General features: G+C 42.4%; 1 protein-coding gene across 2 annotated transcripts in view; it reads left to right on the top strand.

Moving 5' to 3' along the window:
• FARS2 (phenylalanyl-tRNA synthetase 2, mitochondrial) overlaps positions 1–15,235 on the top strand; it is a 201,408-nt gene that overhangs the window by 134,302 nt on the left and 51,871 nt on the right. For both annotated transcript variants that reach the window (XM_081014897.1, XM_081014898.1), the window contains exon 8: positions 7,722–7,873. In XM_081014897.1, coding sequence (XP_080871023.1) covers positions 7,722–7,873 — 152 coding nt within the window. The remainder of the gene's footprint in view (positions 1–7,721; positions 7,874–15,235) is intronic.

Below are 15,235 nucleotides of genomic sequence, written 5' to 3'. Positions count from 1 at the left end.
CTGACTTAAGCCCTGAGTCCAACCAGGATTCTTTTGTTGGTTCCCTTCCTTAGCTGACTGGTTAAAATCTGCCACCAGATGTACCGGTACTTGGAATTCAGTAGGGAAGTGTGCAAATGGCAGTTAAAACTCCCATTCAACTTTGCTATTGGATGCAAAAAAACACAACTCCAAATGTGATACACTTTTAATTCATTTGTTTGTTGAGCTTCGGAAATGCAAGCATTTATTATTTGAGGGTGTGTGAAGTCCAGTGTAATGAAGCCTAGGTCTATGGTCAGTACTAATTTGCAGCCTCACGCATATTGTAGATGCTTTCTTTTTTATTAAATGATGCTGGTGCAGTTTCCAAATGCAACCCCTGACCCTCAGCCATTCTGTGAGGCCTGTCAAGCCCTGGGGAGCTCTGCTCATCTGTCCATACCGCCTAGCTCATGGGTAGGCAAACTAAGGCCCGGGGGCCAGATCCAGCCCAATCACCTTCTCAATCCAGCCCGCAGACGGTCCGGGAATCAGTGTGTTTTTACATGAGTGTGTCCTTTTATTTAAAATGCATCTCTGGGTTATTTGTGGGGCCTGCCTGGTGTTTTTACACGAGTAGAATATGTGCTTTTATTTAAAATGCATCTCTGGGTTATTTGCGGGGCATAGGAGTTCGTTCACCCCCCCCCCAAAAAAAAAATATATAGTCTGCCCCCACACAAGGTCTGAGGGACAGTGGACCAACCTCCTGCTGAAAAAGTTTGCTGACCCCGGTGTCAGGGAACTGACATCAGAGTGAGAGGCGAAGGGGAGGCTCCTAGATGATGCTGGCGAAGGACCCAGCAGCAGGGGGAGAAACAGCTCAGTAGAGGGGGAAGCAAATCAGCGCAACACCAGGGATAAAGGGGGGCAGATGGGGGAATCGGAGAGAGGGCTCCAGGACTCTTCCCTGGACCTCAGTGAGGAGGGGACAGGTCCTCCGCTACCCACGCCCTCCCTGCGCAGAAGACTCCCGCGCAGTGAGAGGAGGAGGAGACTGGGTGTCAAACAACTTTTATGTTGGAAGAGGTTCAAGAAACGCCCACTGACGGATTCTGCCAGCGACTGAGGCAGTCACGATGAGAAAGGGCTGTGCAGTCAGAAAGGTTTAACAAGGCAAATTAGCCTAGAGAGGCACCAGTTTACGCACGACTAACTCATACCCATTACACCCGGCCTAGCTGATCTGTCATGAGCTGGGTGGCATGGGGACAGCAATTAATTGCAGACGGGAAGAGCAAGTGGTAGAGGCTTCAACAACCCCACTCTGTGCTCCCAGTTCAACCAAGTTCACTGTCTCCATGCTGTCATACAACTAGCGTGGTTGACTTCTACCAGGTTGCATCACCTTGCTATAAGATCATATGAGGCCACCATGTGGCAAAGGGCACACATTTTCTAGGAAACCGAAGGGATGTGAATATTATGGGAATCCCAATTAGCAAGTCACAGCCACCACTTCTGAGCTTAGGCCAGTTTCTGAGCAGAGCATTTGAAACTTTTCAGAATGACCTCTTAGGGAACATAATTTGTATATACTGGTATATATAACATATACTGTATATATAACATATACTGGCTTAAAGAAGGCTGGGCGTATCTTACCCACCGACCCCGAAGGCTAATTTTCACTATAGCTATAGCAATGTCCAGTGCAGTGAAGGAGCATCTGGTGATGGTGGTGGTGAAATCTGCTAAACCACATTTAGAAGTTGCCTTGGTGACTTCTCAAACTATTACTGCAGCTCCGTCACTGGCCCAGAGAAGATTTTACAGGTGCCCTGTGCATTCCTGGGTTCATTTTGTTTATTTCCTCCGTAATTTTTGCATATTAAGATGTATGCAGGATCACGAGTCACGTTTTCCTAGATTGCGAGGCCTTAGCAACCAGGAGAGGAAATCTGTTTAGCTATATATGACTAGTGGGACTTTTCTGCTCAAATTGAATGATGACAGAGATTTGCCTTTGTTTTACACTGCGCTGTAAATTTTAAACAGCAATATTTGTGCTGCCAATTGCTCAGGAGGTGTGTATTTTGCATCTGGCATGAATTTTGATGTCCTAATAGTTTCCTCCTAGGAAGCTATTTAATTAGAAAAAGGTAGAAATTGGTGTAATAGAAGCACAAAGGAGTGCCTTAACCCTAGGAGAATGCTGGGGGCACGAGTTGAATTAACAGATCAGTCTTAGCTGCTGTGTTATATGCAAGTGGGTTTCCTGGGTTTGGTACGCTGTAGGAAGATTGCCCCACCTGCAAAAGAGAGAACAAACATTGCACACACTTTGTGTCATGCAGATTTGTATCCTGTTTTGTGGCTGGAGTGGAGGGTCCCAAGGTAAATCGTGGGCCACACACAAGCACTAAGATGTCTTTTGGATGGAATGTCACAGGTAAAGCCTTCCCCATAATTGTATTCCTATACTAGGAGAGTCTTATCCCATTGAATTTCCGCCTGTCACAAACTGTTGAAAGCACAAAACTCCAACGCCAGCACTAAATCATGCAAGGAATTCTGTTTTCATGTGTTGTAAATCATTTATGTTGGTTTTTTTTAATCAATTGATCTTGCTCTATTCAGGGCTATAAAGGTACAGTGGTTACAGACTCCGCTAACCCAGAAATAGCACCTCAGGTTAATAACTTTGCTTCAGGATGAGAACAGAAATTTTGCTCTGGCGGTGCGGCGGCAGCAGGAGGCCCCATTAGCTAAAGTGGTGCTTCAGGTTAAGAACAGTTTCAGGTTAAGAACAGACCTCCAGAACGAATTAAGTACTTAACCAGAGGTACCACTGCAATACTAAACCCGAGGTACCACTGTATTTGAAGAGCATTTGTTGTGGTTATTTATTTATTTATTTATTTATTTATACACTACAGCAGTGTCATCAGCTCAGGTCAAACAGCCACTTCTCTCTCTCTCTCTCTCTCTCTCTCTCTCTCTCTCTCTCTCGAGCATAAAGGATTTCAGACTTTTATATACCCATCTAAGTGTTCATTCCAGCAACAGCAGACCACTTCGTAAGGATCTTCCTTTTTCTCTCATGGGTGGGAAAGCAGTTAATCGCACACTCCCATGCTGCTGCTACAAATTCAACTTCCCCAACTGAATTTCCCTTACCTGCACCGCCCTCTCCTGCAAAAAACCCAACACACCAAGAGACTGGATAGCAACACTGAAATAATCCTTAAAGTATCAGGTCTAGTTGGCCACTCTTGGTTGGCTTTTTAGGTTCTTTCTCCCACCCTGCCCTTGCCCTCCACTTCCTGTTTGGAATTATATTTTATTGGCTTTTAAAGTTTTGCTTTGCTTTAATTGTACAGTGGTACCTCGGGTTACATATGCTTCAGGTTACATACGCTTCAGGTTACAGACTCCGCTAACCCAGAAATAGTGCTTCAGGTTAAGAACTTTGCTTCAGGATGAGAACAGAAATCGTGCAGCGGTGGCGCAGTGGCAGCAGGAGGCCTCATTAGCTAAAGTGGTGCTTCAGGTTAAGAACAGTTTCAGGTTAAGTACGGATCTCCGGAACGAATTAAGTACTTAACCTGAGGTACCACTGTGTTAAGGTTGGTTTTTTTGGTCCAATTAATTTTTATTGGTTTTCCATTTTTTAAAACAAATTAACAGCAAATTAATTCAAATTTAACACAGTTTTAAAAATTGACTTTCCAAGATGCTTCTTTTCCCTGCCTCCTTGCTTACAGTAAATTACCGTATTTTTCGCTCTATAAGACGCACCAGACCACAAGACGCACCTAGTTTTTGGAGGAGGAAAACAAGAAAAAAAATATTCTGAATCCCAGAAGCCAGAACAGCAAGAGGGATCGCTGCGCAGTGAAAGCAGCAATCCCTCTTGCTGTTCTGGCTTCTGTGATAGCTGCGCAGCCTGCATTCGCTCCATAAGACGTACACACATTTCCCCTTACTTTTTAGGAGGGAAAAAGCCAGTCTTATTGTCAGGGAACTGCCATCAGTGCCGGAGGGAGAGAGCAAAAGCCAGAGGGATTCCAGAGAGCGTCCAGAGATCGGGAGAAGCAGCCCATCTTCTGGGGAAGAGAATCAGCGTAGCACCAGTGGAGAAGGGGGGCAGATGGGGGAAGCGGCGAGGCGGTCCCATGACTCCTTGCCTGGGACCAGCGGGGAGAGTAGGGCTCCTCCATTGCCCACGCCCTCCTTGCGCAGAAGGCTTTCGCGCAGAGAGAGTAGGAGGAGACTAGGCGTCAAAGAGCTTCTTTGCTGGAAGAAGTTTAAGAAACGCCCACTGACAGATTCTGCCAGCGATTGAGTCAGCCACGGGTGAGTGGCTGTCCGGACAGAAAAGGTTCACTTTGGCAACCCAGCCAGGTGTTTGCACCCAGCCGGGGAGATAGGCACCTGCTTACGCACGAGCAACCCCTAGAACCATTACACTTATAGAGCAAAAAATACGGTAATTGTATTAAGTTTTTATCGTGTTGTGAGCTGCCTTTAGGGCCACATAGGAATGAGGGAGGGAGCAAGAGGTGGGGTTAAGAATGATTTTATAAATAACTCATCGAGGAAATTAAATCTGTGTGTGTACGCACGTGGTTCATAAATCCCATATATGTAAACGTGAAATACATACCTTGGGGTGTACAATTGTGTACAGTAGAATAAATATTTTTATTTTTATTTTTGCTATAAAAATACTGCCTCGATCATGCCAGTGCTTTATTGCATTGATAATATAAATCAACCAGTTCACATGAGCTTTGTGGCCATACATTATCTGTAGAAACTCCTTAACATGCAACAGTGGCGTTGGTGTTAACGGGAGAAGCATCTTTCATGGACACTGGCATTTCATCAAGAGCACCGGTGTGATGGCTTTATCGAGAGTTGAGTTTCGAAATTGCTATACAGGCGATGAATTTGTTTGACAAGTTTATTCATGTAACAAGTTGGATAATCATTTGTGATTCACAATTGGGATCGCTGTGGGGCTGTTAATTTAAAACTCTCACAGTATTCCTTATCAGATATTCATTAAAGTGTTTGCGTCATGTGCAGCCAGATCTGTATTAATCACTGCACCGTAAATTTGCCCTTCTTACAGGTTTATTGCTTTATCAGGTATTCACTTAGGATTTCACTATTCTGTCATAAAGCATTTTCCAGGCGTAAAATACAATTTTCTTATTGAGATAATATATTGTATTAATCAGGACAGCACATCAGCTGCTGTGGGCGGGGGAAAAAACAACAAAGTAAGGAAATCTGTGTACGCTTGATGCGCCTGAGGATAATTTGGCAGTGCATTTTAAGGGCAAAATTGCAGGTTGCAGCACCAGCAACCATGTCTTAATGTAATTTCTCGTTTGGGCTGAAACATTTGCAGTGTAAGAGTGATGGAGGAACAGAAAATGTTTGCCAGTTTTGCCAGGGTAGTGATTGCTTCTAAATGGAAATCTCAAATCTTGCCCTCAAAAGAGGAGTAGATTTGCAAATCAAATGAATATTTAGAACTGGCAAAGCTAACCTCAATCATAAGATATCAGTCAAATCAAAAATTTAAAAAGGAATGGAAATGTTTCGAAGATTATATGTTAAAATATTGTTCTAAGAAAGATATGCTAATATGCCTAGAGTAAAAATGTAAAATATATCTATGAATTGGAAAAGAGAAGAGATAAAAGAAATATAAAGAATGGTACATTTGGAGAATCCAGAGATAAAGGTGGAAATAGAGATTCAAAGAAGTCGGATTGTAGCAGAGGGAAGCTGTGGGTGGTGGGGGAGAGTATTATATGATGTAATATTAGTTTTCAATGTTTTTGGATTGTTTTCAGTCTTTTTTATTTCTTTTTTGTTGTTTTGTTTTTTCTGTATTATTTAAACAGAAAATAAATATACATGCAAAACCTATGGGAACAAAAAAGAAAAAAAAAGGGGGAAAAATGTTTGCCAGTTTTAGCCTTCATGTATCTGCTGGATTTTCCCTGAGTGCTGGAGAATAAAACAGTTTAAAAAACCAGAACGACAGGGTTTGCATGGAAAAAATGGAGGGTGGGGAAGGTTTAGCACTCAACAGATTTTCTGTGTAAAATGAATTATGAGGGGAACGTGGTGACTAAGAATATTGTGTTTCAGAGCTATTATGCTGCTTAACTTCTGTGTTCCAAACCAAACACCATAGGCCAAACTTGATGAAATGTACAAGGTATAGGGCTGGATCTATGGTTTAAGAATGCATGGAGAATAGCACTTGCAGAGAAAATAACCCATGATGTAGCAGTATCGAAAGGAGGAAAGAAACAAATGCTTTCTATGCCAGTTGATGCATCCAAAATGGAGAATACTTTGTTGGCTGCATCAGTGTGGACCTTGACTTCCTAATTGCTTTCCCTTTGTCAAAGCTATGCTCATGTGTGTCCTTTCTCCTTTGGGTGCCAAAGACTCTGGTGATTTAACATATAAGATCCCTGTTGAAGCAACTACAAAAATATATAGTAAGCAAACATAAGTGAAGATAAAAAAACAGAATCTGAATACTTACTAAGCTTCTAGCAACAGGAGAGGGGGCATGTTCACATTTTTTCTTTGTATGAAAGTTACCATGTTCATTTACTTATATTATTGCAAAATCAGTAAAGAATGTTTGGCAAAACCCCTTCTGTGTTTTTACTCTTAAGCCTGGAGGAAAGTTGTTTTGTTTTCTTAGCTGCCTTTATTTGTTTTTATTGTTTTACAGTTGCTTGTTGTATAGTTGTTTGCTTTATGTTTTGCACCCTGTCCTTGTATCTATAGATGTAGGGAGGGTTATAGGTATTTTTAGATAGATAGATAGATAGATAGATAGATAGATAGATAGATAGTTTTGGGGGGGGGAACCTGGCATGAAGAGAAAAGAGTCATGGGAGAGAGCTATGTGCACAGCCTGAGCTTTGCTTTCTGGTTCCACTGAAGCATTCCCTTTTCTGCTGTCAAAGAGACAAGCCTGGGTGCCATCTAAATGCAAGCTAGTCTCTTCAGCAGCAGATGGCCTCTCTAGTAAAATCAAGAGGCAAAGCTCTTTTTTTGTAACCTGGCCGAAGGGTGTGATTCGACGCCATTTCCAATAATGACATTGAGAGCTCACTTGTGCACTTGCAAAAGAGTTCACACAAGAGAGTGCCTCTGTGTGTAGATATATTCTGTTTTTCGGAAAAGTTGTGTAGATGACTGATCTGCCCATTAAATTTTCATGTCTAGATGTTCATCTGTTTTTAATGCCGCCGGTGAATTCTGCATAATTTTCAGTGAGGTGATATACATTCTCTTCAAAGAGTGCCCCTGGATTTCCATTTTGGGCCTATCACACAAAGACCTTAAAATGCATATTAAACATAAGAGTCATTGAAACACGCATTCGCACCCATGGCTGCCTGCCGTGACCATAGCAAATATTTATGGAGGACTTTCTCTCAAACAGTACGTAAGGACACATGAGCTGACTTGAGTTGTGGCAGAGCTGAGTGAAAAAGTACCTGTGAGTAAAGAGCTATTTTTTATGTTTTTGTAGAAAATGCTCTGTAATGGTACTCGTCTGCTCATGTCCTTATATACTGTTTGAGAAATTTTCCACCATACAATTACCATAGAATGTGAAATCAATTAACGGTATTACACCACTGGAAAACTCACTTCAGTGCTGTTTCATAACACTGCAATATTACCTTTTTGTTGTTGCTTTTTAGCCTCTCAGCAAATATCCTCCTGTGATCAACGATATCTCTTTCTGGCTGCCCTCTGAAAAATACTCCGAAAATGACTTCTATGATTTAGTTCGAACCATTGGAGGAGATGTGGTGGAAAAAGTTCACCTCATAGATGAATATACACATCCAAAGTAAGTCGGACATATATTCCCCCCCCCCCCCTCCACAGTTTGATGTTTATGATGAAAAGCGCCTGTAAAAAACTTACAGGTTTGCCAAAAGCATATAGTGTTCAAATGTGATAAGACTGGGCCAAAGTTTGGGTACAAATTTTGCAAATTTAGTTTTTGTTTTTTGTTTTTTAAGTAGTTGGTATTTTCATGGCTGGAACAAGCAGAAAGGGGAAAAATAAGGAAGAGCAAGCTAAAGGAAATTAATATTCGCTTGAGAAGTCATGGGGATTAGCATTGGCTGAGCAGGAAATGTATTGGTATTAATGGACTTGAGTTAAGATGTTCAAGTAACAAGGACAGGAAAAAAGGAAAATAAGATGCAGGAGAATAGGTTCGGGGCAGAGAGGCAAAGAGAAAATGCCCAAGGGCTAGGAAGAAATTGTGAGGTTTCCATGAAGGAATATCTGGAGTTTGGCACAACAGACCCGTCTATGAAACGTTATAATGAAAGTGGATCCTGTGCATGTAAACTGTGGGTCTGAAGGCCAACAGAGAGTGTATGTCTGTCAAATGGGGCTGGTTTAAATTGCTTTCCACAGTGACCTTTTAAAAGTCCACAGAGTCTTTTAAAAGTAAAATAGTTGTTTATTGCCTTGACATCTGCTGGGAGGGCGTTCCACAGGGCAGGTGCCACTACCGAAAAGGCCCTCTGCCTGGTTCCCTGTAACCTCACTTCTCGCAGCGAGGGAACCACCAGAAGGTCCTGGATCTCCGTGTCCAGGCTGGATCATGGGGGTGAAGATGCTCCTTCAGGTATACAGGGCCGAGGCCATTTAGGGCTTTAAAAGTCAGCACCAACACTTTGAATTGTGCTCGGAAACGTACTGGGAGCCAATGATGATCTTTCAGGACCGGTGTTATGTGGTCTCTTGGCGGCCACTTGGCGGCTTAGGATGAGAGAGAATGAATTGCGTAATGCCATTCTGTGGGTTACATGGCTGATCTGTGCTTTGAACCTCAGAGGTGAAGTACAGTACTAGTTTGCAATGAAACTGTATTTTTTATTTAAAAATAAATAAAGAGCAGCTTGAGGAGGGGGGCATTTATGAGTGGAGGAACAGGAACTGAAGTGTTATGAGTGTGAGAAACTTAGGTTGTGGAGAGGGAAAATGACTGATGGGGGAAAGTCTCAGGCAGCTCATTCCTCTTGCTTCCACTCCAAGCAAGCTGCTTTTCATTTTAAAAAACAAACAAAATATCGGCGCTTTGTTATGCATCTCAGTATGTGATGTGTCATTTGCCTCTTGAACTTCCAGATTTATTCACGTGAATGCACTCGCTCAAAGATACTTGGCTCTAAGTGAGATATAAAAATTATCACATGAAATAAAAGGTGACATGGTATCACGACTTCAACTCAAGCCCTCCTTTCAAGCAGAGTCGGAAGGGATTTCTGGGGTCATGTAGTCAAACTCTTGCTGATGTAGGCAATCCAATACACTAACATTCCTGATAGGTTGACCATCTGGCCTCTAACAAAGGAGAGTGTGCCACCTTCTTAGAGACATATTTCAGTCTCTTTTTGTTACGCACAATAAAGCAGAATATCTTTATGTTTGAGATTTCCTTTATCTAGTACAGGAAACTGGGCCTCGCATTGCGAGGCCTGACAGGAAGAATACTTCTTTTTGCATGGTTAGGTAAAGAGAGATACAGAAGGAGCTAGGAAGAAATACATAAAACTCTAATCCAGAAATGAACTGTGCTGTCAGTGGTACGTAGGAAGTAAATTTTTAATCAGAACAACTAAAAATACCTTGGAAAAGGCATCAGGGGAGACAGTAAGCAACAAAATTGATTTTGCTGCTTTTCTGCTGCATCGCTGTTGTCTTTTTTTAAAAAAAGAGAAAAGGCACGGGGAGTGAACAGAGAAATCTCTTTTTGGGTTTGAGTGATATGCTTGTTTACTTTCTTGAAGCAGAGTTGCTCATTTGTAACTGTCTAAAGCAAATATTAATACTGTGGAAAGGAAAGCTAATAGCACTTGTTATTTAGTTAGATATGTTAGCATTTTAAAATCCTTGGGTATGCTACATGTCTTGGGATATAATGATCTCAGTCTCATCCTTGAATTCATGTATTTTGAGAGGAGGGGTGGGAAATGTTGGCTAATATTGTCTTCTAAATGCAATCCCATCCATTCATAGCTTTATTATTTTTATGTCTTCTAAGAGCTGTTTTATATGATATCCTCTCATTTTATTACTCCTAGATGAGGCAGTTTCTCCTACCCAAATTTCTCTCACATTGCACTGCTTAATTTTCTTTTTTAAAGATCATGGCTACGAATAGTGTGGTTTTGGGAGGTGGGTGGTTTGGGGAGGGGTTTTTTTAATAAAAAAACCCCCACATGTCTTGCTTGAATTTTACCTTGCAAAATATGCAAGATCATGAAGAAGCATTGCTACTAGAATTACACAAATGAAAACCTAATCAGTTTCACCTTCAGCACCTTGTTGTTCCTTCTCTCTAAGCACACAGCAATTTTCAAAGGGATTCTTTGGTATTACGTTTAACTGCTGACCTAGCAAAGTCATGGGAATAGCTTCACACACAAAACACCAGCAAAAGAGCAGGGAAGGCTTGACACCAGCCATCAGAGAATAGAGATTTTCTATTAATGAGCTGTATCCTTTCATACACAAGATCATTCTCGTCTTTGCTCAAATAAAAGCATATCTTATTGGCCAAGCTTGGAGCGAAGGGGAAGCCTTTGGTTTTACACAATTGATGTTTTCTGTTTGCTTGTAGTGCAATATCTCTCTTAAACTTTACGGTGGAGCCATGAAGCTTGCAACGCAGGAAATATTCCTGTGTTTCAAGTACAAATATGGGCCCGGCCCAGCCACTTATTTCCAAGCAGTGTAAGAAATTGGATTATTTCCCTTGAAAAAGGAAAATAAAAGTTGGTATGTACATTTAGGGCATAATTCCTTTGTTTCAAGTTCAAATGAAAGAGGCAATTCGTCCAGTTTTGAAGTGGGCAGGAGAGTATATAGTGTACATTGTAGACAATGATATAGAACTCCTTTGATGCCCTGGAATGTTGATTAATATCTTGGGATGCTGTTTAATAGCTTAGCTTCTCAGGGAATGGAGCTCAACTCAGGAGCTTGCTGCATTTTATTTGTGGATTTAAATATCCACTTGACAAAGGAAAAACCCCTTACACAGGCCTGAGGGTAGTACGATCAAGAGAGGGTTGGTCAGGGGTGGAAAGCTGTGAAAAGAGATCCAGGAAACTGAGTAGCTAAGACAAAGGAAGCCCATTATTATTACTATTATTATTACTATATTACTTAAGGCAAAGGTAGCTCATCATCATCAGTAGTAGTAATTTATTAATGATTAACGCTTGCTGCTACTATTATTATTTCAATTTCTTACCTTCACCATAAGGTCCCAGACTAGGTTGCAATAATTTAAAAGTACAACATTAAAATCAGTTTAAAATGAATTTTTTGAAATGCAAAAACTAGGAAGCATCCATAATGAACCCACAAACAAAGGAGATGATGTTCTAAGATGCTGAAAAAATGTGGATATTTTCCCCCCCTTTCGCCTTAGAATTTGCCCTGTGCATTTTGTTCTGTTGTTCTTAAAGGCCTTCCTGAGGGGTTGGAATGAAAAGCAGCCTAGACATCTCTATTAATAGTACCGCTTGTTCACATTAACTGGTAGCTGACATCAGTATATACAGTATTAAAAGGCATCGGTATTCAGGAAGTTGAGGGAAAGACGGGCTAATGAGAGAAAAAATGTGGGAAAACATCACAGGGGACTAAGGACAAGAAGAGTTCTGACGGACTGACTGACTGACTGACTGACTGGAGAAGTGGGAGAAGGGACAGACAAGACCTGTAACAGGCACTAATGCAGCAAACATGGAGTTTTGTTGTCTTCTTCTGAAATGAAAGTTCTTGAGCCAGGTGACCTACTAGCATTTTTGCTTCTGCTTAATCATTTACATGAGGTTTTTCGGTGTCAGGGGGCTGCTGCTGCACTTTTTCTTCCGCCTCGTGATGATTAGACAGTGTCTTGTAAAACTCGGGATGAGGATGAGGTCATCCTTTCCTACCTCTGTCTCCACTCCCTCACTTCTGTGAGACGCTGTGCTCATGCTCTCCTCGTGAGATGCTTATGGGCATCCGGTTGGCCTCTGCGAGAATAGGATGTTCAATTGAAAGAGTCTTCAGCCTCATCCAACAGGGCTTTTCTTAACGTTCTCATGTCGCACAGCACCGATAATCACAAATGAGTGATTCTGAGGGGATGGGAGCTCAAGCGATCTCTTTCCAGGTAAAAGCGATGCTCTGTGCTTGGTGCTTGATAGGAGAAGGTCCAAATGTGCTTGTAATGAAGGATAGTGTTCGAAGAGGCGTATGACGGGTGGCAGCTGTGCTCTGCCCGTTTTATTCAGGCATCCGCAGGAGTCAGCTGTTTAGTGTATGATTTGTTAAATACCCTAATTCCCATGGTGATCCCTGCATCCAAGGATGCATGTCCTGCTGTTACCTTTAGGGGAAGAAAGAACAGATGAACGTGAATGTTGTCGCTGGCATTCACGCAGCACAAGGGAGAGCTTTAGCCTTTCATCAAAAAGCTGTCCCTGATGGACAATGTGTGTGTATTTTTCCCCAGCTGGTCTTTCTGGACTAAGGAGACCGTTGCCTGCATTAGTAGTACACATCAGGACCCAGCATGTTGTTGTTGTTTAGTTGTGTCCGACTCTTTGTGACCCCATGGACCAGAGCACACCAGGCACTCCTGTCTTCCACTGCCCCCCGCAGTTTGGTCAAACTCATGCTGGTAGCTTCAAGAACACTGTCCACCATCTCGTCCTCTGTCGTCCCCTTCTCCTTGTGGCCTCTATCTTTCCCAACATCAGGGTCTTTTCCAGGGAGTCTTCTCTTCTCATGAGGTGGCCAAAATATTGGAGTTCCAGCTTCAGGATCTGTCCTTCCAGTGAGCACTCAGGGCTGATTTCCTTCAGAATGGATAGGTTTGACCTTCTTGCAGTCCATGGGACTCTCAAGAGTCTCCTCTAGCACCATAATTCAAAAGCATCAATTCTTCTGCGATCAGCCTTCTTTATGGTACAGCTCTCATTTCCATACATCACTACTGGGAAAACCATAGCTTTAACTATATGGACCTTTGTTGTATACTAGCATGCAACCGGCCAAAATGAGCTTTAAGGAGGGGATCGTGAGATCCCCAAACTTGTGCTTGCCTTGTAAGGTTAATGTTCACCTAGGGGTGACGAGCATTTGCAAAGGGAAACCAACGCCCAGGAGGGAATATTTAACATTTCCTCTGCCTGACAGTTCTTTCCCACATCCTCTTCCCACAACTGTTTTTTCCCCAGCTAAAGCTCAGAGACCAGAAATAAACCAGGGATAGTGGTGGAAGGGCGGAGTTTGCGGAAGATAACTGGTGGGTAAAGGTAAAGGGACCCCTGACCATTAGGTCCAGTCGTGGCTGACTCTGGGGTTGCGGCGCTCATCTCGCTTTATTGGCCAAGGAAGCCGGCATACAGTTTCCGGGTCATGTGGCCAGCATGACTAAGCCGCTTTTGGCGAACCAGAGCAGCGCACGGAAACGCCATTTACCTTCCCGCCAGAACGATACCTATTTATCTACTTGCACTTTGACGTCCTTTCGAACTGCTAGGTTGGCAGGAGCAGGGACCGAGCAATGGGAGCTCACCCCGTCGCGGGGATTCGAACGCCGACCTTCTGATCAGCAAGCCCTAGGCTCTGTGGTTTAACCCACAGCGCCACCCGCTTAAGCAACTTCTTCCCTTCTGTCATTTTTTCTCTGAGAGTGCCCCACTGCCCCCAAACTGCCATTGCCTGAGCAATGGGGGCTTTGGGGATCTGTATTTGCTGCAATAATGTGTACTTTTGCCCTCATAAAATGTAAGCTGAGATTACTGGGGGCAGGCGGTGGAAATGAATGAGCTCTAGAAAGTTTGAGGGTGGTAAAGCCCGTTGTGACTTGGAGCTTATATCTGAGCAAAGGCCACCCAGTTATTCCTATAAATCCAGCCCTAAATCACCACCATAAACATATAATAACTGGCCTGATGTTACATTTGCAGTTGAATGTACTTTCGAGGTCAGCCCCTGTTCATGAGTAATGGATGCCCCCTGGTTGGAAAATTTTAATCTGGAATGTTAAATCGCCATCTTTAAAACAACAGGCAAAGGTAACAACGAAACCACTTGGCTAAGCACACATTGAGGTGATTGACTGTTATAGTTATTGTAATGATCAATTGGGTTAATATTGTGTTTTACTATTGCGGCGTATACAAAAATTCATATTTAGCTGATAGATTGTAACTACCCCTGAGAAACCCCTGAGGACTCACCAAGAAAAGAATCCTATTAAGCAACAGAATGTTCTTCCAGTACCTTAGACTCTTGATCATATAAACAGGAACTGGGGGATGCCTTTCTGCAGCACATTTCTAGACGATTAGTCCATGTAACCTGCATCTAGAATATTGGTGTTTTAATATTTAACAGACTATTGTATTTTAATATTTGTTGGAAGCCACCCAAAGTGGCTGGGGAAACCCAGCTGGATGGGCAGGGTATAAATAATAAATTGTTATGATTATATATTATTATTATTATTATTATTATTATTATTATTTGAACACAACAACACCCACACAATTGATTCATTAATGTCACATCATAACTCCATGCATGGTGGAGAGGTGGATGTAAGGTATCTTCCTATAGTGAGCAAGGCAATGTCCTGTAAAGCTTTACCTTTCAGAATCTTCCACACTTCTGGTTGGGTGCCACAATACCAGACTTGAGAGTGCAAGCAGACACCATCTGGGCATGCACTAAGAATTCAATAGCAATTCTCAAATATATTTCTCTGGGTGTTGTGCCACGAAGAGACCACTCTCCGGGCATTCAGAGATCCATAACCACATCAGCAACTCAACTCATTAGGCTTCCACTGAAGAAGGCATCAGTGGTGCATCAGGTCTCCATAAGAGTTTGGTTCTTTCTAAGATGCTGTAAATACAGCCTGGTTAAGGTAAATGCTCTGTTGCTGGTATCTAGCCTATAATTCTTGAAAAGAACATCCTTTAATCACATAACGGATGAGTGACTGACACCAGCATTATTCGCCCACTTCTGTCTCCCCAGACACCCTTCGGGATGTCTCCCTTTTTATGTTCAGGAAGAACTGTGGGTCTTCAAGTGGGTGCCTGTAAAATGAACTTATTGTTGATGAAACATCTGAGCAGCCTCTTCAGAGAGACAGAAGATGTTGTAATAGAAAAGCTCT

The sequence above is a fragment of the Podarcis pityusensis genome, assembly GCF_964106645.2.
Source record: "Podarcis pityusensis genome assembly, chromosome: 7".
Classification (NCBI taxonomy): domain Eukaryota; kingdom Metazoa; phylum Chordata; class Lepidosauria; order Squamata; family Lacertidae; genus Podarcis; species Podarcis pityusensis.
Note: the sequence above shows the minus strand (reverse complement) of the source record. Positions and strands in the feature narration are given on the sequence as shown.